This window comes from Bombina bombina, chromosome 1, assembly GCF_027579735.1.
Source record: "Bombina bombina isolate aBomBom1 chromosome 1, aBomBom1.pri, whole genome shotgun sequence".
In the NCBI taxonomy this organism is placed as follows: domain Eukaryota; kingdom Metazoa; phylum Chordata; class Amphibia; order Anura; family Bombinatoridae; genus Bombina; species Bombina bombina.
In genome coordinates this window covers 1514820078-1514843408 of record NC_069499.1, presented here as the reverse complement: position 1 = coordinate 1514843408, position 23331 = coordinate 1514820078, and the positions used below count along the sequence as shown (strand labels likewise).

The 23331-nt window shown below is 40.0% G+C and overlaps 1 protein-coding gene across 1 annotated transcript in view; it reads left to right on the top strand.

The window, feature by feature from the left end:
- ANKFN1 (ankyrin repeat and fibronectin type III domain containing 1) overlaps positions 1-23331 on the top strand; it is an 899573-nt gene that overhangs the window by 14678 nt on the left and 861564 nt on the right. The window contains exon 2 of the mRNA XM_053708167.1: positions 10949-11159. Coding sequence (XP_053564142.1) covers positions 10949-11159 — 211 coding nt within the window. The remainder of the gene's footprint in view (positions 1-10948; positions 11160-23331) is intronic.

The window sequence follows — 23331 nt, the reverse complement described above, 5'->3', positions numbered from 1 at the left end:
TATCAAGGGGACCTGACCAAATGAATAGCAGGTCATTTATGTAGCGCTTATAAAAGCGCACATAGGACCTGAAGGGATTACTCTCTCAAAGCCAGGTAATATACTGAGCTATGCTGCTGATCCATAACCTGAGTGCTGAGAAGGAAAGCACAGCTAGTTAGAACCTCCCTAACATATGCAGGTAAGCATGATTTATAGCCAGCATGAAAGGCTGAAGATAGGAACCTAAATACTGGAGGAGCCATGATATGACACTTGGACTGGTCATCTCTATATTTGCACTTGTATGTTAGTAAGTGCCAGATGGTTTCTGCTGTTGTTTTTGTGTATATTTATTGTTGTAATTCCATGGTGGGATTTGCACCCAACTCGCTGAGGGGTTAGATATCTGTATCAATGGGAGTGCATTTATATTTGCTTTGTGAAATGCACCCAGTTCTGAAACTCCAGATACCCAGGGGCCTATCTTTCACTGCTCCATAACCCTGTCCGCCTGCTCTGAGCAGGCGGACAGACATCGCCGGAAATCAACCCGATCGAGTATGATCGGGTTGATTGACACCTCCCTGCTGGTGGCCCATTGGCCGCGAGTCTGCAGGGGGCGGCGTTGCACCAGCAGCTCTTGTGAGCTGCTGGTGCAATGCTGAATATGGAGAGCGTATTGCTCTCCGCATTCAGCGAGGTCTGGTCAGGTCCGCCAGACTTTGTTAAACAGAGGCCCCAGTGTCATGATGTGTGTGTGCATGTACATATTATATATACCCACATTTCAACACGGGATTGTTCTTGGGGCTATAAAGCAATACAGTACATGTATAAATGGATAAATGGATAAATAGATAGGAAAGTCAAAATTAAACTTGCAAGAATCATTTCATTTTAGGACACTTTTAAATTCACTTCTATTTTCAAATGTGCTTGGTTTGCTTGGTATCCCTTGTTGGAAAACAATACGCACATATCCTATACTATCGGGAGCTAGCTGCTGATTGGTGCCTGCACACATTTGTCTCTTGTGATTGGCTAACTAGATGTGTTCAGCTTAGCAGCCAGTAGTGCAATGCTGTTCCTTCATCAAAGGATAACAAGGGAATGAAGCAAATTTGCTAATAGATGTAAATTAGAACGTTGTTTAAAATTGTATGTTCTATCTAAATCATGAAAGACAATTTTGGTGTTTTCTATCCCTTTAAGTCACAATAATTAATCAGGTCAAATCAGGTCTATCTATCTATCTATCTATCATCTATCTATCTATCTCTCTGCCTATATATCCGTCTGTGTCACTGCCTGTCTGTCTATCTATCTATGTATCTCTCTGTCTATATATCCGTCTGTCTCACTGCCTGTCTGTCTATCTATCTCTTTTGTAATTTTTTTATCAGTCTTTTGGAAAAATCGCAGTTTCAGAATTATACTTTGTATTAACACACACACACAAGGCACATGTGTATGCCAGAACTACTTTTTTCTGAATCAATTCATATTTAATACAATTAAAAAAAAAATCACAATTAGGTTTTTGCAAGTTTTACTTACTCTAATTGATCAAATTAACCAGATGAAGCTTTTCTAAAACAGGGACAGTCTATTTTTCCATGTAACTGTATAGTACTGCATTGCAGTTAAATGTAAATTGAAGTGTTTCATCTTCCTTGTGTATTCTACCGCAACAACTAGAGAAGAAACAATACGATCATTCAGCACTGTTTCTAATATTACCTCTTTAGAAGACTGACATTTACAAGTTTCTTAATATAAAGGATAAAAAAAAGTCACATAAAAGTAATATAACGACAATAATATTTAACTAGGTTTATATCTTCTATAAAAGATTAATAACAACAATTACACTACTGACAAAAGGTAACTGAAAAGAATTGATTCAGGTAGAAAAAATAGTCTAATGTAGTAAAAATAAATGTAACATAAATGTATTATTTAACTGTAAATTAAAAATTTGAGTAAACATTTACCTTGACCCACTCTCCCTAAAGAAGCCAAAAAGCTTAGGCCTAGATTTAGAGTTCGGCGGTAAAAGGGCTGTTAACGCTCCGCGGGTTTTTTTCTGGCCGCACCATAAATTTAACTCTGGTATCGAGAGTTCAAACAAATGCTGCGTTAGGCTCCAAAAAAGGAGCGTAGAGCATTTTTACCGCAAATGCAACTCTCGATACCAGAGTTGCTTACGGACGCGGCCGGCATCAAAAACGTGCTCGTGCACGATTCTCCCATAGGAAACAATGGGGCTGTTTGAGCTGAAAAAAAACCTAACACCTGCAAAAAAGCAGCGTTCAGCTCCTAACGCAGCCCCATTGTTTCCTATGGGGAAACACTTCCTACGTCTGCACCTAACACCCTAACATGTACCCCGAGTCTAAACACCCCTAACCTTACACTTATTAACCCCTAATCTGCCGCCCCCGCTATCGCTGACCCCTGCATTACACTTTTAACCCCTAATCTGCCGCTCCGTAAACCGCCGCCACCTACGTTATCCCTATGTACCCCTAATCTGCTGCCCTAACATCGCCGACCCCTATGTTATATTTATTAACCCCTAATCTGCCCCCCACAACGTCGCCGACACCTACCTACACTTATTAACCCCTAATCTGCCGAGCGGACCTGAGCGCTACTATAATAAAGTTATTAACCCCTAATCCGCCTCACTAACCCTATCATAAATAGTATTAACCCCTAATCTGCCCTCCCTAACATCGCCGACACCTACCTTCAATTATTAACCCCTAATCTGCCGACCGGAGCTCACCGCTATTCTAATAAATGTATTAACCCCTAAAGCTAAGTCTAACCCTAACACTAACACCCCCCTAAGTTAAATATAATTTTTATCTAACGAAATAAATTAACTCTTATTAAATAAATAATTCCTATTTAAAGCTAAATACTTACCTGTAAAATACATCCTAATATAGCTACAATATAAATTATAATTATATTATAGCTATTTTAGGATTAATATTTATTTTACAGGCAACTTTGTAATTATTTTAACCAGGTACAATAGCTATTAAATAGTTAAGAACTATTTAATAGTTACCTAGTTAAAATAATTACAAATTTACCTGTAAAATAAATCCTAACCTAAGATATAATTAAACCTAACACTACCCTATCAATAAAATAATTAAATAAACTACCTACAATTACCTACAATTAACCTAACACTACACTATCAATAAATTAATTAAACACAATTGCTACAAATAAATAAAATTAAATAAACTATCTAAAGTACAAAAAATAAAAAAGAACTAAGTTACAGAAAATAATAAAATATTTACAAACATAAGAAAAATATTACAACAATTTTAAACTAATTACACCTACTCTAAGCCCCCTAATAAAATAACAAAGCCCCCCAAAATAAAAAATTCCCTACCCTATTCTAAAATACAAATATTACAAGCTCTTTTACCTTACCAGCCCTGAACAGGGCCCTTTGCGGGGCATGCCCCAAGAATTTCAGCTCTTTTGCCTGTAAAAAAAAACATACAATACCCCCCCCCAACATTACAACCCACCACCCACATACCCCTAATCTAACCCAAACCCCCCTTAAATAAACCTAACACTACCCCCCTGATGATCTTCCTACCTTGTCTTCACCATGCCAGGTTCACCGATCCGTCCTGGCTCCAAGATCTTCATCCACCCCAAGCGGGGGCTAGACATCCACTGAAGAAGTCCAGAAGAGGGTCCAAAGTCTTCCTCCTATCCGGCAAGAAGAGGACATCCGGACCGGCAAACATCTTCTCCAAGCGGCATCTTCTATCTTCTTCCATCCGATGACGACCGGCTCCATCTTGAAGACCTCCAGCGCGGATCCATCCTCTTCTTCCGACGACTAGACGACGAATGACGGTTCCTTTAAGGGACGTCATCCAAGATGGCGTCCCTCGAATTCCGATTGGCTGATAGGATTCTATCAGCCAATCGGAATTAAGGTAGGAATTTTCTGATTGGCTGATGGAATCAGCCAATCAGAATATAGTTCAATCCGATTGGCTGATCCAATCAGCCAATCAGATTGAGCTCGCATTCTATTGGCTGTTCCGATCAGCCAATAGAATGCGAGCTCAATCTGATTGGCTGATTGGATCAGCCAATCGGATTGAACTATATTCTGATTGGCTGATTCCATCAGCCAATCAGAAAATTCCTACCTTAATTCCGATTGGCTGATAGAATCCTATCAGCCAATCGGAATTCGAGGGACGCCATCTTGGATGACGTCCCTTAAAGGAACCGTCATTCGTCGTCTAGTCGTCGGAAGAAGAGGATGGATCCGCGCTGGAGGTCTTCAAGATGGAGCCGGTCGTCATCGGATGGAAGAAGATAGAAGATGCCGCTTGGAGAAGATGTTTGCCGGTCCGGATGTCCTCTTCTTGCCGGATAGGAGGAAGACTTTGGACCCTCTTCTGGACTTCTTCAGTGGATGTCTAGCCCCCGCTTGGGGTGGATGAAGATCTTGGAGCCAGGACGGATCGGTGAACCTGGCATGGTGAAGACAAGGTAGGAAGATCATCAGGGGGGTAGTGTTAGGTTTATTTAAGGGGGGTTTGGGTTAGATTAGGGGTATGTGGGTGGTGGGTTGTAATGTTGGGGGGGGGGTATTGTATGTTTTTTTTTACAGGCAAAAGAGCTGAAATTCTTGGGGCATGCCCCGCAAAGGGCCCTGTTCAGGGCTGGTAAGGTAAAAGAGCTTGTAATATTTGTATTTTAGAATAGGGTAGGGAATTTTTTATTTTGGGGGGCTTTGTTATTTTATTAGGGGGCTTAGAGTAGGTGTAATTAGTTTAAAATTGTTGTAATATTTTTCTTATGTTTGTAAATATTTTATTATTTTCTGTAACTTAGTTCTTTTTTATTTTTTGTACTTTAGATAGTTTATTTAATTTTATTTATTTGTAGCAATTGTGTTTAATTAATTTATTGATAGTGTAGTGTTAGGTTAATTGTAGGTAATTGTAGGTAGTTTATTTAATTATTTTATTGATAGGGTAGTGTTAGGTTTAATTATATCTTAGGTTAGGATTTATTTTACAGGTAAATTTGTAATTATTTTAACTAGGTAACTATTAAATAGTTCTTAACTATTTAATAGCTATTGTACCTGGTTAAAATAATTACAAAGTTGCCTGTAAAATAAATATTAATCCTAAAATAGCTATAATATAATTATAATTTATATTGTAGCTATATTAGGATGTATTTTACAGGTAAGTATTTAGCTTTAAATAGGAATTATTTATTTAATAAGAGTTAATTTATTTCGTTAGATAAAAATTATATTTAACTTAGGGGGGTGTTAGTGTTAGGGTTAGACTTAGCTTTAGGGGTTAATACATTTATTAGAATAGCGGTGAGCTCCGGTCGGCAGATTAGGGGTTAATAATTGAAGGTAGGTGTCGGCGATGTTAGGGAGGGCAGATTAGGGGTTAATACTATTTATGATAGGGTTAGTGAGGCGGATTAGGGGTTAATAACTTTATTATAGTAGCGCTCAGGTCCGCTCGGCAGATTAGGGGTTAATAAGTGTAGGTAGGTGTCGGCGACGTTGTGGGGGGCAGATTAGGGGTTAATAAATATAACATAGGGGTCGGCGATGTTAGGGGTAGCAGATTAGGGGTACATAGGGATAACGTAGGTGGCGGCGATTTGCGGTCGGAAGATTAGGGGTTAATTATTTTAAGTAGCTTGCGGCGACGTTGTGGGGGGCAAGTTAGGGGTTAATAGATATAATACAGGGGTCGGCGGTGTTAGGGGCAGCAGATTAGGGGTACATAAGTATAACGTAGGTGGCGGTCGGCAGATTAGGGGTTAAAAATTTTAATCGAGTGGCGGCGATGTGGGGGGACCTCGGTTTAGGGGTACATAGGTAGTTTATGGGTGTTAGTGTACTTTAGGGTACAGTAGTTAAGAGCTTTAGAAACCGGCGTTAGCCAGAAAGCTCTTAACTCCTGCTATTTTCAGGCGGCTGGAATCTTGTCGTTAGAGCTCTAACGCTCACTGCAGAAACGACTCTAAATACCAGCGTTAGAAAGATCCCATTGAAAAGATAGGCTACGCAAATGGCGTAGGGGGATCTGCGGTATGGAAAAGTCGCGGCTGAAAAGTGAGCGTTAGACCCTTTAATCACTGACTCCAAATACCAGCGGGCGCCCAAAACCAGCGTTAGGAGCCTCTAACGCTGGTTTTGACGGCTACCGCCGAACTCTAAATCTAGGCCTTATACTTTAACCTAGATTTCCTTCAAAATGTCTGAACCAGCTACATACTAGACAGTGATTACTTAGAGTAGTGAATAACTCATTTACAAATAGCCCTGATTGGCAAAGGGTGATAAAATAAGCATATTCAACAGCGCATTCAAGTGCTTTTGATTTTAAGAAAATTAGACCTTGAATACAAGTGGAGCGCTAAATTATTGCACGCCCGCAAACGGGCAAATTTACCTTTTGACGGTGCATGATAAATAATCAGCCATTAGAAGTGTATACTCTGTCTGATCTGTAAAAGCTTAATTTATCATCAAATTTATCATCAAATTTGCTTTGTTCTCTTGGTATTCTTCATTTAAAGGAATAGTCAAGTCAAAATTAAACTTTCATGATTCAGATAGAGCATGCAATTTTAAGCAACGTTCTAATTTACTCCTATTATGAATTTTTCTGTTCCAATCAGACAATAGAATGTGAGCTCAATCCTATTTGCTGATTGGATCAGCTCAATCCTATTTCACCTTTAATTCCGATTGGCTGATAGAATGCTATCAGCCAATCAGAATTCAAGGGACGCCATCTTGGATGACGTTCCTTAAAAGAGAACCTTCATTCTTCGTCGTCAGAAGAGGATGCTCCGCGCCGGATGTCTTGAAGATGGAGCCGCTCCGCGCTGGATGGATGAAAATAGAAGATGCCGTCTGGATGAAGACTTCTGCCGGCTTGGATGAAGACTTCGGCCTGCTTGGATGAAGGCTTCTGCTGGCTTTGCTGAGGACTTCTGCCGCTTCGTTGAGGATGGATGTCCGGTCTTCAAAAACTGTAAGTGGATCTTCGGGGGTTAGTGTTAGTTTTTTTTAAGGGTTTATTGGGTGGGTTTTATTTTTAGCCTAGGGTTTGGGCTGAAAAAGAGCTTAATGCCCTTTTAAGGGCAATGCCCATCCAAATGCCTTTTCAGGGCAATGGGGAGCTTAGGTTTTTTAGATAGGATTTTATTTGGGGGGTTGGTTGTGTGGGTGGTGGGTTTTACTGTTGGGGGTTGTTTGTATTTTTTTTTTACAGGTAAAAGAGCTGATTTCTTTGGGGCAATGCCCCACAAAAGGCCCTTTTAAGGGCTATTGTCAGTTTAGTTTAGGCTAGGGTTTTTTTTTATTTTGGGGGGGCTTTTTTATTTTGATAGGACTATTAGATTAGGTGTAATAAGTTTAAATATTTGATAATTTATTTTTTATTTTGTGTAATTTAGATAATTGTATTTAATTAATGTAATGTATTTAATTGTAGTGTAAGGTTAGGTGTTAGTGTAACTCAGGTTAGGTTTTATTTTACAGGTAAATTTGTATTTATTTTAGCTAGGTAGCTAGTAAATAGTTAATAACTATTTAGTCTACATAGTTAAAATAAATACAAACTTACCTGTGATATAAAAATAAAATCTATTAGTTATATTGTAGCTAGATTAGGGTTTATTCTATAGGTAAGCATTTAGTTTTAAATAGGAATTATTTAATTAATGATAGTAATTTTTATTTAGATTTATTTTAATTACATTAAAGTTAGGGGGTGTTACACTTAGGGTTAGGTTTAGGGGTTTATAACTTTAGTATAGTGGCAGCGATTTTGTGGGCAGCAGATTAGAGGTTAATAACAGTAATGTAGGTTTGCGGAGATGATAGGGGCAGCAGATTAGGGGTTAATAATATTTACCTAGTGTTTGCGATGCGGGGTGTTAGTGTACTTTGTAACACTTTAGTTATGAGTTTTATGCTACAGCTTTGTAGCGTAAAACCCATAACTACTGACTTTCAGTTTACGGTATGGATCTTGACGGTATAGGCTGTACAGCTCTTTTTTTGGCCGGACAGGCAAACTCGTAATACCGGCGCTATGGAAGTCCCATTGAAAAATGACTTTTTGAAAGCTGCGGTAGTTACGTTGTGTTACATCCAAAAAAGTGTGCAGTACAGCTATATCTGCAAGACTCGTAATACCAGCGGAAGTGAAAAAGAGCCATAACGCTGCTTTTTCACCTATAACGCAAAACCCGTAATCTAGCCGTATATAAATTATTTTATATATTGTGTGTGACTGTGTTTGCACTGTGTATATATATATATATATATATATATTAGGCATGCACAAAATTTTGAGATTATTTTGGGATATGGCTGCAGGCAACGGCATTCATTTCATTTTGGTGCCGGAAATATAAGTGTGAAAGAGGAGCACACAAACATCTGTGCAAATCCAGATATTTTAAAAAATGAATGCTGAATCCCGACATTTTGACCATGCCTGGGCTAGCTTACAAGTGAGGAGCTATTTTAACGTGTGCCTTTAAAAGGGCAAATATGCCCATTTTGCGTTTACGGGCGCTTGTTAAAGGGACAGGCTACACCAGAATTTTTATTGTTTTAAAAGATAGCTAATCCTTTTATTACCCATTCCCTAAATTTGCATAACCAACACAGTTATATTAATACATTTTTTACCTCTGTGATTATCTTGTATCTAAGCCTTTCAGTTCTTTTGACAGACTTGCATTTTAGCCAATCAGTGCTGACTCCTAGGTAACTCCACGTGTGTGAGCACAGTGTTATCTATATGAAACACATGAACTAACACCCTCCAGTGGTGAAAAACTGTCAAAATGCATTCATATATGAGGCGGCCTTCAAGGTCTAAGAAATTAGCATATGAACCTCCTAGGTTTAGCTTTCAACTAAGAATACCAAGAGAACAAAGCAAAATTGGTGATAAAAGTAAATTGGAAAGTTGTTTAAAATGACATGCCCTATCTGAATCATAAAAGTCTATTTTGGACTAGACTGTCCCTTTAAATAACCAGTGGTAGCTAAGTGCAGTTAACCAGAGGTCAGACCTCTGGTTAAATAAAAAAAATGTGCCCCATTGCCCCCCAAATAAAGTGTACAGTTGTGTTATTATTATTATTTTTAAACAACTGCAAAAAGCAGTTATGTGTGGTGTTAGAAAAGACAGCACTGAAAAGTGGATTTACATTGCGGTATATGGGAACTGTGTGTTTTCAGTAAACATATATGTACAGTATATGCTTATATACATATATATTTATGTGTTAATATGTGTATATAAACATATAAACAGAAATATATATGTATATATTGATATACATATACATTTTTAATTTGTTGCCCAACGCTGCGCGACTTACCCCCTGCGCCGCGCTAGGTTCTCTGCCGTGCCTCACGGCATCAGAACAAGGCTCCCATTGGAGCCTATGGAAGCACACCCTCATGAGCATTGCATCTTACTTTTAATACCAGCACACATTTGCATACGCTGGTATAACTGAGTGGATCGCAAATATTTCGCTTGTGAAAGCTCAATTTTGCTCTCTACTCGTAATCTAGGCACACACACACGCACACATATATATATACATTTTCCAAAATAAGGAAGGCACTCTCCGGTATTGACATAATACGTTTTACTGTAAAAAATACATGTTAACGTTTTCAGGCAAACACCCATCCTCAGATGTCTGAGGACGGGTATATGCCTGAAATCATTAACATGTATTTTGTACAGTAAAACGTATTATGTCAATACCGGAGAATGCCTTCCTTATTTTAGAGAATTTATGTGTATAATTTGAGGCGCACCCCGGGAGCTGCTGAAGTTGAGCTAGTGCTGGGTAATAGAGTGCCCTCCACTAAGATTGGCACCCTTGGTAAATATGACAAAGAAGGCAGTGAATAATTGTCTTTATTGTTTAACCTTTTGCTAAAAAAATACATAAAAATATCTACTCTCATGGATATCAAACAATTGCAAACACAACACAGGTTTGGAATTTACAGTAATTTCATTGTTTTAAACAGACTTTCTATCAATGGGTCCTACTGATCAGCTTTTAACCTTTGCTGTTCCGTTTTGTTTTTGTCTTGAATAGTAGCAATTTACAATTTCTGGAACCTCTTCTTACAATAATAGAAATATTGTTTACCAAAGGCAAACCCTATTCTGTAAAGTGTGGTTTAGTAATTGTGGATATATTTTAAACCTTGTAACTTAGAGGTATCACAATGTACAGTATAAGAGCTGTTAAAATCCCAGTACAGTTGCTTTTACTTTCTTAGAGACAGGTAGCTCAGCATGCTAAGGCACTGTGGCTGAGCTCTGTCGCAACCCAAGGGTTGCAGGTTTGATCCCCGGCGAGGTCCACTCAGTGTTTCATCCTTCCGAGGTCGATAAAATGAGCAGCGCCTTGAGAACCTTACGGATGATTAGCCGCGCTTTACAAGTACCCCATACATACAGAGAAAAAAAAAATCCCTATAATGATCAGTTTAAAATCTCATAAAATCATTAAATGGTATTTTCTCAATGAAGGAAAAACTTAAAAAAAATGCTTTTAAAATATTTCATGTTAAGAAAAATATCAATGAGCAAACATGCCCAGTATTTCCATCATGCCCATATACAAACGACATTCAGACTGTTTACAACTTATCAGGATGGTTAATTTTACACATGTAAATGATTATTTTCCTTAGACATCGTACAAAGGGATATATGTAAAGTCTAGAATGTTAACTGATAAAAAGGAAAATAATTCTTTATTGGCAACAATAAAAATATGGCCAAATGTTTCTTTAATCTGAGGACTGTCCTTTCATAAGTGCTAACGTTTCATTTTGTTTATTTTTCTCTTGCAGAATTTTCAGTGCAATGAAGCTGTGTTTGAAGCCGTGGAACAGCAGGACCTTGAAGCAGTTCAGATTCTCCTCTATCAGTACACAGCAGAAGAATTGGATTTAAACACGCCTAATAGTGAAGGATTAACACCGCTGGATATTGCCATCATGACAAATAATGTGCCTATTGCAAGAACTCTTCTGAAGGCTGGGGCCAGAGAGAGCCCACACTGTAAGTAACTGGTGTCAATGTATAACATGAGTTTACATGCTGCAGAAGCATTTGTCAGGTTTATGAGGAGTATTTTTATTACCAAATGTTATACACATATTTATTGTCACGCTTGGTGTCGGGTCTGGAGAGTGAAGCTCATTTGCAGAGGCATATTCATTTATAGGCTCTTGTTTATTGAATCAGGCTAGTGTAGCTTTTTTACTTTTTGGCATAATGACTGATGAAAAATACAGGAACTGATATCACAGGCTGAATACTATAAAGTCAAGTATAAGAATTGCTGGATAGAGCAGAGGCTGAGCATTGGCAGGTCACAGCAGAGGCTGAGTGTTGGCAGGTCAGAGCAAAGGTTAAGTGTTGGCAGGTCACAGCAGAGGCTGAGTGTTGGCAGGTCAGAGCAAAGGTTAAGTGTTGGCAGGTCACAGCAGAGGCTGAGTGTTGGCAGGTCACAGCAGAGGCTGAGCATTGGCAGGTCACAGCAGAGGCTGAGCATTGGCAGGTCACAGCAGAGGCTGAGTGTTGGCAGGTCACAGCAAAGGTTAAGTGTTGGCAGGTCACAGCAGAGGCTGAGTGTTGGCGGGTCACAGCAGAGGCTGAGTGTTGGCAGGTCACAGCAGAGGCTGAGTGTTGGCAGGTCACAGCAAAGGTTAAGTGTTGGCAGGTCACAGCAGAGGTTAAGTGTTGACAGGTCACAGCAGAGGCTAAGTGTTGGCGGGTCACAGCAGAGGCTGAGTGTTGGCAGGTCACAGCAGAGGCTGAGTGTTGGGGGATCACAGCAGAGGCTGAGCGTTGGCGGGTCACAGCAGAGGCTGAGCATTGGCAGGTCACAGCAGAGGATGAGTGTTGGCAGGTCACAGCAAAGGTTAAGTGTTGGCAGGTCACAGCAGAGGCTGAGTGTTGGCAGGTCACAGCAGAGGCTGAGTGTTGGCAGGTCACAGCAGAGGTTGAGCGTTGGCGGGTCACAGCAGAGGCTGAGCATTGGCGGGTCACAGCAGAAGCTGAGTGTTGGTGGGTCACAGCAGAGGCTGAGCGTTGGCAGGTCACAGCAGAGATTGAGCGTTGGCGGGTCACAGCAGAGGCTGAGCATTGGCGGGTCACAGCAGAAGCTGAGTGTTGGTGGGTCACAGCAGAGGCTGAGCGTTGGCAGGTCACAGCAGAGATTGAGCGTTGGCGGGTCACAGCAGAGGCTGAGCGTTGGCGGGTCACAGCAGAAGCTGAGTGTTGGTGGGTCACAGCAGAGGCTGAGCGTTGGCATGTCACAGCAGAGGCTGAGCGTTGGCGGGTCATAGCAGAAGCTGAGCAATGGCAGGTCACAGCAGAGGCTGAGAAATGGTGGGTCACAGCAGAGGTTAAGCAATGGCAGGTCACAGCAGAGGCTGAGCGTTGGCGGGTCATAGCAGAAGCTGATCGTTGGCGGGTCACAGAAGAGGCTGAGCAATGGCAGGTCACAGCAGAGGCTGAGAAATGGTGGGTCACAGCAGAGGTTAAGCAATGGCGGGTCACACAGCCACTGTTAACTGAAGACAGATGTGGCACTAGTCCCAGGCACTGCAAGGCTTGACAGTCTATAAGGGAGTAGTAGTCAGGAGTACACCGAAACTGCAGATGTAAACAGGTATGCTCAGGGATTGAAGAGGACAAGGTGTACTCATGAGCTGCAGCAGACAAGGTAAACACTGGAGCGGCAGAGGACATGGAAAGATCAGGAACTGCAAAAAGAAGAGTACAGGAGCTGCAGCTTAAAGCAGGAAGCAAGGTCAGACTAACAGGGATGGTATCCTTCTGGCAAATATAGTACAAGCGTAATCTGGAGGCTTGGTCAGAAAGCAGGCAAGGTAGAAAATCCAGAAGGTCAGTCCAATACCAGGCTTCAAAGCAAGGGGTCACACACAAAGAGAACTAGCCAAGATCACTATAAGAAAGTAAACAGTAAAAGGATTCTTCTTCCACAAACAGAGGCACAGACTGAGTAAACTCAATGTAAGGGCAAAGCCTGATTAGCCCGGCAGATTTAAATAGTTTGTTGCTCATTGCACATTACCATCAGTTGGCAGGAGGGGGAGCCAGAGAGTCTGAGAGAAAAAGCAGAAAACCAAAAGGAAAGCATCCACAACTAAATCCCTCTGGTGGCTCAGCAAAAAGTCACTGGGATACAACATGGGAGACCAGAGTTCAAGACCCGATGGTGCTTCACATTTATAGCATGGGCAGCTGACTAAATATAAATATATCTCTCCTGACAACTTGGGGTACATAAATTACAATTTTTCTGGTTAAAATAATACCGATGCATAAAATAGAGTAAATAAAACAAGAGGAGGAAGACCCTGCTTCTAAGAGTTCACATTCTGCAGGAATTCTCTATCCGTCTCTTTTGCCTAGTACAGTAAATACCCACTGGTTTTTAATTTTTTTTAAATGTCATTGATGATGATTTTAAAATGTCAATTTGTTAAGGAGGGTGCAGTTTTTAAATCAGAAGCAACTAACATTCAGTATAGGATTCATTTATGAATTAGCTGCAATAATAATGTGGTTTATTTACCTACGTGCCAAGGTTTTTCAGAGCAATATGTGGGTAAAAGAAAGAGATTGCTTAGGGATCGTTTCTTGGAACATTTATGGGTCATTGAGGACTGAATCAGACACCACCATTTCTCGTCATTTTTGTAAATACCATAATTTGGATGCTAAACTTTTATCAGTACAAGGAATCGATCACCTGTAAAAGGGAAGGTTATAGGAAAGCTAAATTATATCACTGTGAGGTCAGGCGTATTGCATTCGTTACTTATGAACCAGTCTTTCTTTAGGCTTAAATACAAAAACAGATGTGAACTTATTTGTCTGACAATATTTCAAACTGATAGGGAATAATTGTTCAAGTTGAGATAGTATAGTATAAATGATCAAACAGTTTACGCAGAAAAGGTTATTCATCTCTGTATGAATTTAAATATGTATTATTGTGTAAAAGTTGTTAGTCACTTGTATTTGACATTCTGTTCAAGTGATTAAATAAAATCTGAACAGCAGACTTTAGAGTTTGTAAACGAATTATACGTGTTTTAAGTATCACTTTAAGTGATGCATAAGAATAAAACAAGGATTGTTGCTCTAATCAGTAGTGACTTAGTGCACATGTGCATGAAAAACGTCTGCATTGGCGCAATGGCCCCTCTGTTGTATTAGAAATGACAGTAATCAAAATTAAACCTTTATGACTCAGACAGAGCATGCAATTTTAAGCATCTTCTATGTTTACTTCTATTATGAAATTTGATGTTCTCTTGGTATCCTTTGGTAAAGAGTAAATCTAGGTAGGCTGATATGGACGAGTACTGAATGAGTGCTATCACTGCTGCTAAAGACACATGCACGTTTCCAGTGAGCCTACATAGATTTAGAGTTCAAAAGGATTTGCAGCCTCCAAATAATAAGTAAAAAACCTTTATTCACTTATACAGGGTCCATAATACAGCAACAGCAACAACGTTTCAAACCAGCAATTGGTGGACACGACTAAGAACCAATTGCTGGTTTGAAACGTTGTTGCTGTGTTATGGACCCTGTATAAGTGAATAAAGGTTTTTACTAATTATTTGGAGGCTGGAAATCCTTTTGAACTCGGAACATGATGTTGGGATCTGGCTAATCCCCTTTTTCCGTGCCCCAAAGTCTGGTGAGAGGTGCTGGCTTCCCCTGAGACCTACATAGATTTACTCTTTAACAAAGGATACCAAGACAACAAAGCAAATTTGATACCAAGCAAATTGGAAAATTGCTTAAAGGGACATGAAAATCAATATTTTTATTTCATGATTCAGACAGAGCATGCAATTTAAAACAACCTTTCAATTTATGTATATGATCAAATTCTGCTTAGTTCTCTTGGTAACCTTATTTGAATAGAATAACTAGGTAGGCTCAGGAGCACAAATTCATTACTGGTAGCTAGCTGCTGATTGGTGGCTGCACATATATGCCTCATGTTAGGGCCACCTTTAGCATTTGTGTGGCCACAACAAGCCCAGCCCAGCACACTTATTTGGGCCACATGGAGCTGGGACCAAAAAAAGGCATTTTAATGCAAATCAGTCCACATCCCCCACAGACACCTGAACCTTCCTAGATAAACCCTTCAACAAAGGAGAACACAAGAAGGAAGCAAATTAAATAATAGAAGTAAATCGGAACGCTGTTTAAAATTGTAGGCTCTGTCTAAATCATAAATGTCTAATTATTATTATTTTTTATTGTCCCTTTAATACATTCAAAATCAAAAAGTTGCAATTTGTTACATTGAAAATTGGAGTATATTGTAAGTGATGGGACATTTGATGATTGACAGGTCCTGCTCTCACACAGCCAATCCCGTGATTGCACAGATTTTGCTAAGTGATGGTGATTGCAGACTGACGTATTGTTGCTGGTGAACTTGTCCGCCTTCAGCTTGATACATTTTTCTCAGTGTTTTGTGTGTATCGTGGGGATGATTATATTTGTTTATTCTTATGCAGCTTGACACACAAGGCCGTTAATATTTGTACATAATAGATGTATTTTTAATGATGAAAGTGGATGCTTCACTTTTCTTATAAACTGGTTTTTATTTTGCTCTGGAAATTTTGAAGAAACTGTATTTTCAACAAGTTAGTGATGACATGAGACATAATTGTATGAAAGAAGAAAGTTACAACATTATTATCAATATTTCTTTCTGCATTTTAATTAATATGAGAGGTTGAGATTGGTGCATATCGTATGACCCTTTAAAAAAAAAAAAACGGAGAAGTGAGGTAAATTAGATATGTGCAATTCGTTTCGGATCGATTCGGAAATTCGGAAAATTCAGCAAATTCGGAGATACGGATCGAACCTAATTTCCGAATTAAAATACTGCCTAATTTACCGAATAAATCCAAATTAGTTCGGATTTATTCGGTAAATTCGGATGGCCATGGATTACACTAGTATTGTACAGTATATTAGGTTATATCACTCTGCTATGGGTTACACCTAGTATACAGTACATAATACTAGTCTAATCCCACCTAAGACTCACCGAAATTCCGAATTTCCGAACCGAATCGAACCAAATCCAGCCGAATTTCTTCAAATCCGAATGAATCCGAACCGAATCCGAACCGAATCGATTCAAAATTTCCTGAATTCGAATCGATCCAAACCGAAATTCGAAAAATTCCGAATCGATCCAAACCGAACCAAATTTTTTCGCCATGCACATATCTAAGGTAACTATATACTGTATTTAGTTAAAGGGACATGAAACCCAATTTTTTTCTTTCATGATTCAGATACAGCATACAATTAAAAAAACAAAACTCTTCATATTAACTTATATTATAATATATTATTAAGACATACAATTATTGTAAAGAAAATTAGCAAATTTGGGCAAGAATCCCTGCTTGTTTTTCAAGAAGTACTCTTTATACACTGTGATCAATGCACCAGAGAACTCTGGGTAAGATATGCGAATTAGATATACAATATCTCATGCTTTTTTCTTCTAAGTACTTTTTAAACACAGCAATCCCCTTTATGGGGTAGATGCAGCAATAACAACCACTTCTAGACAGCTGTTTTGAGTTTTTTAAACTCTCATTAGCAGAAGATTGGTTTACATTGCTGATTGTTGAAACTTATTTCAAGAGAAAAAGTAATAATCATTTGAGTTATGGTGGAGATAAAATAATAAAATATTAAAATCCTCTGTTCCATAAAGTAAGAGACATATAATTATTGTAAAGAAAATTAGCAAATCTGGGCAAGTAAGTTTCCCCGCTTCCTTTTCCACAGATGTACTTTGTATACACTGTTACCAATGCACCAGGGAACTCTGGGTAATTTACTTGGATCTCAAGGTATTCCTTGTTGAAGACAGAGCAAGCTAGGTAGCGTGCATGTATCTGGTTTACCATATGGCAGCAGCAATAATGCTTTGGCCTTGAGGTTTCATCTTGCCAAACATAGGCTGATAAGCTTGTTTCAAGATAGACATTGCAATTATTATAGTGAAGGAAAAAAGACAATGTTTTAGAAACTATAAATGAATGTACAGTAAAGTAAGCTGAGAACTAAGGAACTTGATTAGCATTTGCTTTAACAAAAATTCAATCAGTGCTGGGCTTTCATATTTGCTCACCCATTCAAGATTCAGCATTGTAGTGAGCTTCATTACTATCTATCGAGCTAGGCTTACAATTTACCATGCATTCCAGGTTCAGCTCTTTTTTTTTAGATAAGTCATTGAGGTCTACCCATGCAAGGGTCACCAGGACTTTTCTCCCCATCCTGATGAAGTTTGCAGCCTGTGGATTGTGGAGGAAAGCATTTAATTGCATGGAGTAAATTCAGGATTGTGACATATAGGGTTTAATTGAGATGGAGAGGTGAGTGGCTAGGTTTTAATTGTGGTGTGGGGGTACCTGTTCAGTGTTAGGTTTTACCTGCAGTTGGGGGTCAGGGTCAGTGACAGAATTTGGGGCAGTTTGTGTTAATTATCCTCTGCGTTGCCTTTTATCTAGTTAAAACTTGTTGCGTCTGGTTCTTGCCACATAAGGTGAATCTGCAGGAGCCTTCCTGGTTGCTGCACATAGTAGTGAGGGTCAGTAAGATAATGTTACAATTATGTTCTTGCGGTACCCAATAATAGCTGCTTCAATGCTTCATACACTCATGTTTGTGTCTGGAGAATGATGACCAACCCACTGCTATTTATAGGGAAAGTACATCTAAGGTGTATGTACTTTCCATACATAATTTGCATATTCATTGGAATGTTGAGACAGTGGCGCATGCATCCTTGTGGCTTCAGGATCACTTTCAGTCTTAAACAAACAATCGCATATGACCCTGCCATGCCCTATAGTGTTCTCTTTTATTAGTGTGATCATAGCAACCTGAAATAAATGGATGCAATTAACAAAAATTAAGTCACAGTTCCCACAGTCACTGCACGCTCAAACAGCAGTACCTTGTGTGTTCTGATGACAAATGCACTTATACTTTTTCCCCAGCAGCACCATTCACAGCATTGAACTCTTTTCTTTCCGATATAACACAAATATACTGTACCAGAGGTCACCCCCTTTCTGACAGCTTCAATGAAAGGACTTCACATACAAGGCATCACTGTACTTGAAGACCATGCCTTATCCTTAACACCTCCCACCCAGTACAAGACCCACACAGACACTCCCACCATATTCAAGGAACACACCACCTCTCAAGGAATCCCATCAAAGCCCCTTAGGAAGTCTACTCTACCTAATGCTAACTACCCACTTAATGGACCCCAATTAACCCCCTCATACTCCCTTTCTACTCAAGGGTCATCATCTGACAAGTGACCACCATTTGCATGCCCCAGGATCTTTCAATTCACCCAAAGACAGCCCCCACAAATATCACACCTCACATTCAAAGTAAAACCTCCATGTGCCTGAATCCCTGCCATGGGACCATGTATTATGGCACCTTGGGAACCCTACCCAAGGTCACTCTTACCATGTGAAAGAACCCCTCTAAAAACTCCTAAGCAGAAAACCCCTCATGGGTCAGAACGCCACTAAAGGAGACACTACGCAAATAGAAGTTTATCCTGCTTCTACAGATTACAGGTTGCTTTTTATCTTCTTGACTGAAGCAATGTTTCATTATACAATTAATAAAATAAAATAAAAGTTATCTTTGTTGGCCAACAATCTGGTTCAAAGCATAAGCAGCTTGTGACCAGACCCTCTGTCAGTACTCTTCTTTAGCATCAAATGATGAGTGAAAACATTCATGTATAGATTTTCTGAAGATCGCTAATCAGTTAATTTGTTAAATATGCTTGTGAAAAAAACTAACACCCCGACCGACTATCGCGCAAACACGATTGCATGTTCGCATTTGCAACAACCCTACATGGAATATGACATTTTCATATTTTCAATGTTCTTAACATAACGGAACATGTTCTATGTATTCATAATTAAATATTTCTACATATACCTGATGTTTTTTTAAACAATTATATACTTATACCTATACATATATAAATATATATATATATATAAAATTATATATAGGTATAGATATATATAGGAAAATATATTTAAAAATACATAGAACATATTCTGATATGTGCATATTAATGTGAAATATTTATAGTACATATACAGGTAGCCCTGAGTTTACTCCGGGGTTAGGTTCCAGAAGGAGTGGTTGTAAATTGAAACCGTTGTAAATTGAAACCCAGTTTATAATATTTTTATTGAGGGAATAAGATACATACACTTTTTATAATAAATGCAAAATAGCAGTTAATCACGTCATTTCTGGTTTTAGTTATGTTGAAAACCCTCCTTTTTTAGTCCCCATAAACAATAGTGCAGATCACTCTTGGATCTATTCCAGTGCTTAAAGTAAAAACATTGGGGTAAACATGCATCATGAAACGAAAATAAGAAAAATAAACAAAATATGATGAAACAACTCGGTTCTAGAAGATTAGGAGTAGATGCGTGAACCAGGACTGGATACAATATCGATACATATCTCACAAAAGCAAGCAACTGTCATATTATAAGTCTATATGAGATGTCTTAGACAGCTTTAAACATATATTCTTAACGTGTTGTTGTACATCCCTCTCCCAGTCATTAAAATATGGTGCGGACCCTAGTTCAGAAAACACACAACTCACAGTATAAACCTTCTGTTAAAGCTTCTTTCTTGTTATTGACTTGTTATGGTATGTACCGGACTCCCCTTCCCAGGTCCCGGCCGCAGACCACGTGGGGGAGGCCCACTTTGCTTTTTCTGTCAAGAACTGAGGCTGCTTGCAAAGTGTGGATCCCTTTTTTCAAATGTTAGATTATGCCCCCCTAGGAGCCACCCTCCAAACCCCACAGGAGACAAATAAAATTATAAAAGGGTGGACTTCCGGTGGGCGGGCAGAGAAAGCGGACGCAGCGAGAAAGAGCTCCGTGGACACAGATAGTTTTTCTTCTTAAAATCTGTGTCAAACTAGCCCAAAAAGCTTGCCAACCTTAACAGGTAGTTACCCAAACCTGTTTGGATATCTTTGCAGCAAGGAGCTGATACCAACGGCTCCCCCACCGGAACAGCGCACTTTGGAGTAAGAGAAGCCGCGGCCGCGGCGATACGGTTGCATAAGCCCCACTGCTCTTAGGAAATCAGCAGGCACTTAACCCCTCGGGCGACCGAGACAATCGCCAAGGAGAAAGAGAAACTCTGCAGTGGGGAGACTCGAATACAGCCCAGAGGGAGATGTCAGTTTGGCGCCACTGCATAAGAGAGGTCTGTACGTTTACCCCACCTACATACTACAGAGCTATGAACTGATCAATATCACACATATGAGCTAAACTATACATCTTGATACCACTTTCTATCTGACTACAAGACTATAAAACAAATTAACTTTAATTGGGCAGTTCGGAGATAACTTGTTGGCCACGTGGCAGGTAGGCCCGCAGTGAAAACGGAGCAGCATATGATAATCTGGTAGGCCTGTAACTAAAGCGCAATAACAGAGTGGAAGACATATACCTCAGAGAGAATTTACGCACAGAGACTCATAACACACATAGCAGGTCTAACTGAGGGAGTGGGTGCCTAGAGATGACAATCTATGCTATAGCTCTATATACCACTGAAGGAGATGGAAAGGTTACAGAACTGAGATAAATTCCTCATGCTGCGCTGCACCCTCCGCCATTCAAGCCTCCCCAGTACTTATCACTAAAAATCAAAACACTAGCAACGATAGTTGTGTGGGCCATTTCTCTCTCCCTGGTGCTGACTACCTATTACCTCACCACCTACCTCCTTTTTTTGGGGAATTAGAACATTTAAAGTTGAGCAGACATATAGTGCATGCAGAGGTACTATTCAAGCTTTGTAAAGACCACTGGCACGATGTCTGGCAGACAGAAGAATCAAGATAAAAGGGCCAAAGCTGTGGTGGAAGTTCATGCCGCCGAAGTTGAGGCGATAGAAACAGCAGATGAGGGGGCATCAGAAACCCATCCTATAGTATCCCAAATATCAGCCCTTTTCTTGCCCAAGATAGAGCAATTGCAGACAGGAATGGACTCTTTGTCGTCTGAGTTCAAGTCATTTTCCTCAAGGCTCCAACACATCGAGCAGAGAGTGGGTGATGGAGAAATAAGACAACGCGAAAACTCTATTAAAGTGGCAACACTGGAGGCCCAGAATAAGATGCTAACTGAAAAACTTGATGATCTTGAAAACCGCTCACGGCGGAACAATCTGCGTATTGTGGGTCTGCCAGAATCTGTTCTGAACACCGGCTTGCTAGAATTTACAGAAAAACTTTTGCCTACCCTCCTAAAATTACGACCTGAGGACATACCGTGTGTGGCAGAAAGAGCCCACAGGATAGGTACCATTAACCAAGACCCTAAGACAGCCAGAGGACCCCGGCAGGTGATGATACGGTACCTTAATTTTCAAGACAAAATCCAAATCTTAAGAGCCTACCGTCAATGTTCTCCTCTGATGTTTGAGGGGAAGAAGATCCTCATCTTCCAGGACTACTCCGCAGAGATTTCTAGGAGAAGGAGGGAGTTCTCTCCTTACTGTAAAACGCTGATAGAAGCAGGGCGCTCTGTGTCCTTACTGTTTCCAGCTAAACTCAAGCTCCAGACCCAGCAGGGTGTTAAGTTTTTCAACGATCCTAGACATCTACAGAAATTCCTGAGGCTTGAACAAGAATTGACAGCCAAGGAAACCTGAGGAAATGGTGACTATAGTTCAAGGGACTGGAAAAGTGTTCTGCTCATTGAGGTGAACTGGGGGGGGGGGGAGTTCAGAACAATTGGCTGGTGGGGGCTCCCATCTATCCTGAGCCACAACAACTAAGAGGTGGTGTAGGGGTGGACTTACCTCACGCCCATCTTGCTCCAGTTAAAGGTTATCTTTGGGTTGTTAAAAATTATAGCAATGATGTTTTTCTGTTAATGTGGTTACTTTGAATTATTGTTCTGACCTACACTGCAAACATATCCCTCAAGACTTGCCTTTGCAGGGTTTTCACTGAAGGGGTAAGAATAAAGCTTAGGAGATATAGTTAACCAGTTAGTTTGAATGCCTAACCCCCCTTACTGTGAGAGTCAGGTTTGTAGTATGTAAAGGCCTGCCCTGATCCAGGGGTAGCTCACTTACTTTCTGAACTATAGCTACCCATAATACTAGTCCTACCCTAAGGATGAGCTGAGAGGGACATACACCCCAAACAATAAGTTGGCCTAGGTTTGAGAGAACATTTCTGACTTTATATAGCGAGGGTTGACAGACCCACAGAATTAACCCTAATTGTTCAATCACAGGTGGCGGAGTGGGCCAAGATGGTAGGGAGAGAGCTAATATCATCATACCAGACTTAATCACACGTAGGAGGTAGAGTGTAGTGCAGCAGTGAGTTAATTCTCATTAAGTTACTGATTCGAAACTGAGAAGTTAGGACGATGTGTAAGTTAGTGGGGACTTGTTTGTTTCCCTATCTGTTAATTTTTTCGTTTGTAATATGCTTAACTGTGTTGTTTTTCTCTCTAATTAGCTGGTGTGGTACCCCCCTCCCTCCCAGGGACTCTCTGACTTTGGAAAATGTTTCTAATCTGGGATCTGGTGGTAAGACTACAACACAACTTCACAAATCCTCCACACACATTGAATTACTAGATTTACTTGTGGGTAACCATTTAGGAGACATTACACTCACGGAACCAAATTGGGATAATGCATAACCTAAACATTATGAGCTGGAATGTGGGTGGCGTAACATCCCCGCAAAAGCGTAGATCGATCTTGCGCTACCTACACTCAAGAAAAGTTGATATAGCAATACTGGAGGAGACACACTTATCGAAATTAGAACACGAAAAATTGAAGCAGGGTTGGGTGGGGGAGGTTGTGTACACCCCATATGAATCCAAACGAGCCAGGGGTGTAGCTGTGTTATTTAGGAAAAACCTGACTTACAATATCACAAAGACACTATTAGACCAAGAGGGGAGATTTATAATGCTCCAATTAGAGATCCAGGGACTGTCATTTACTTTGGTAGGGGTATATGGACCACAACGACAGAAGCAATGCTTTTGGAGGGAGT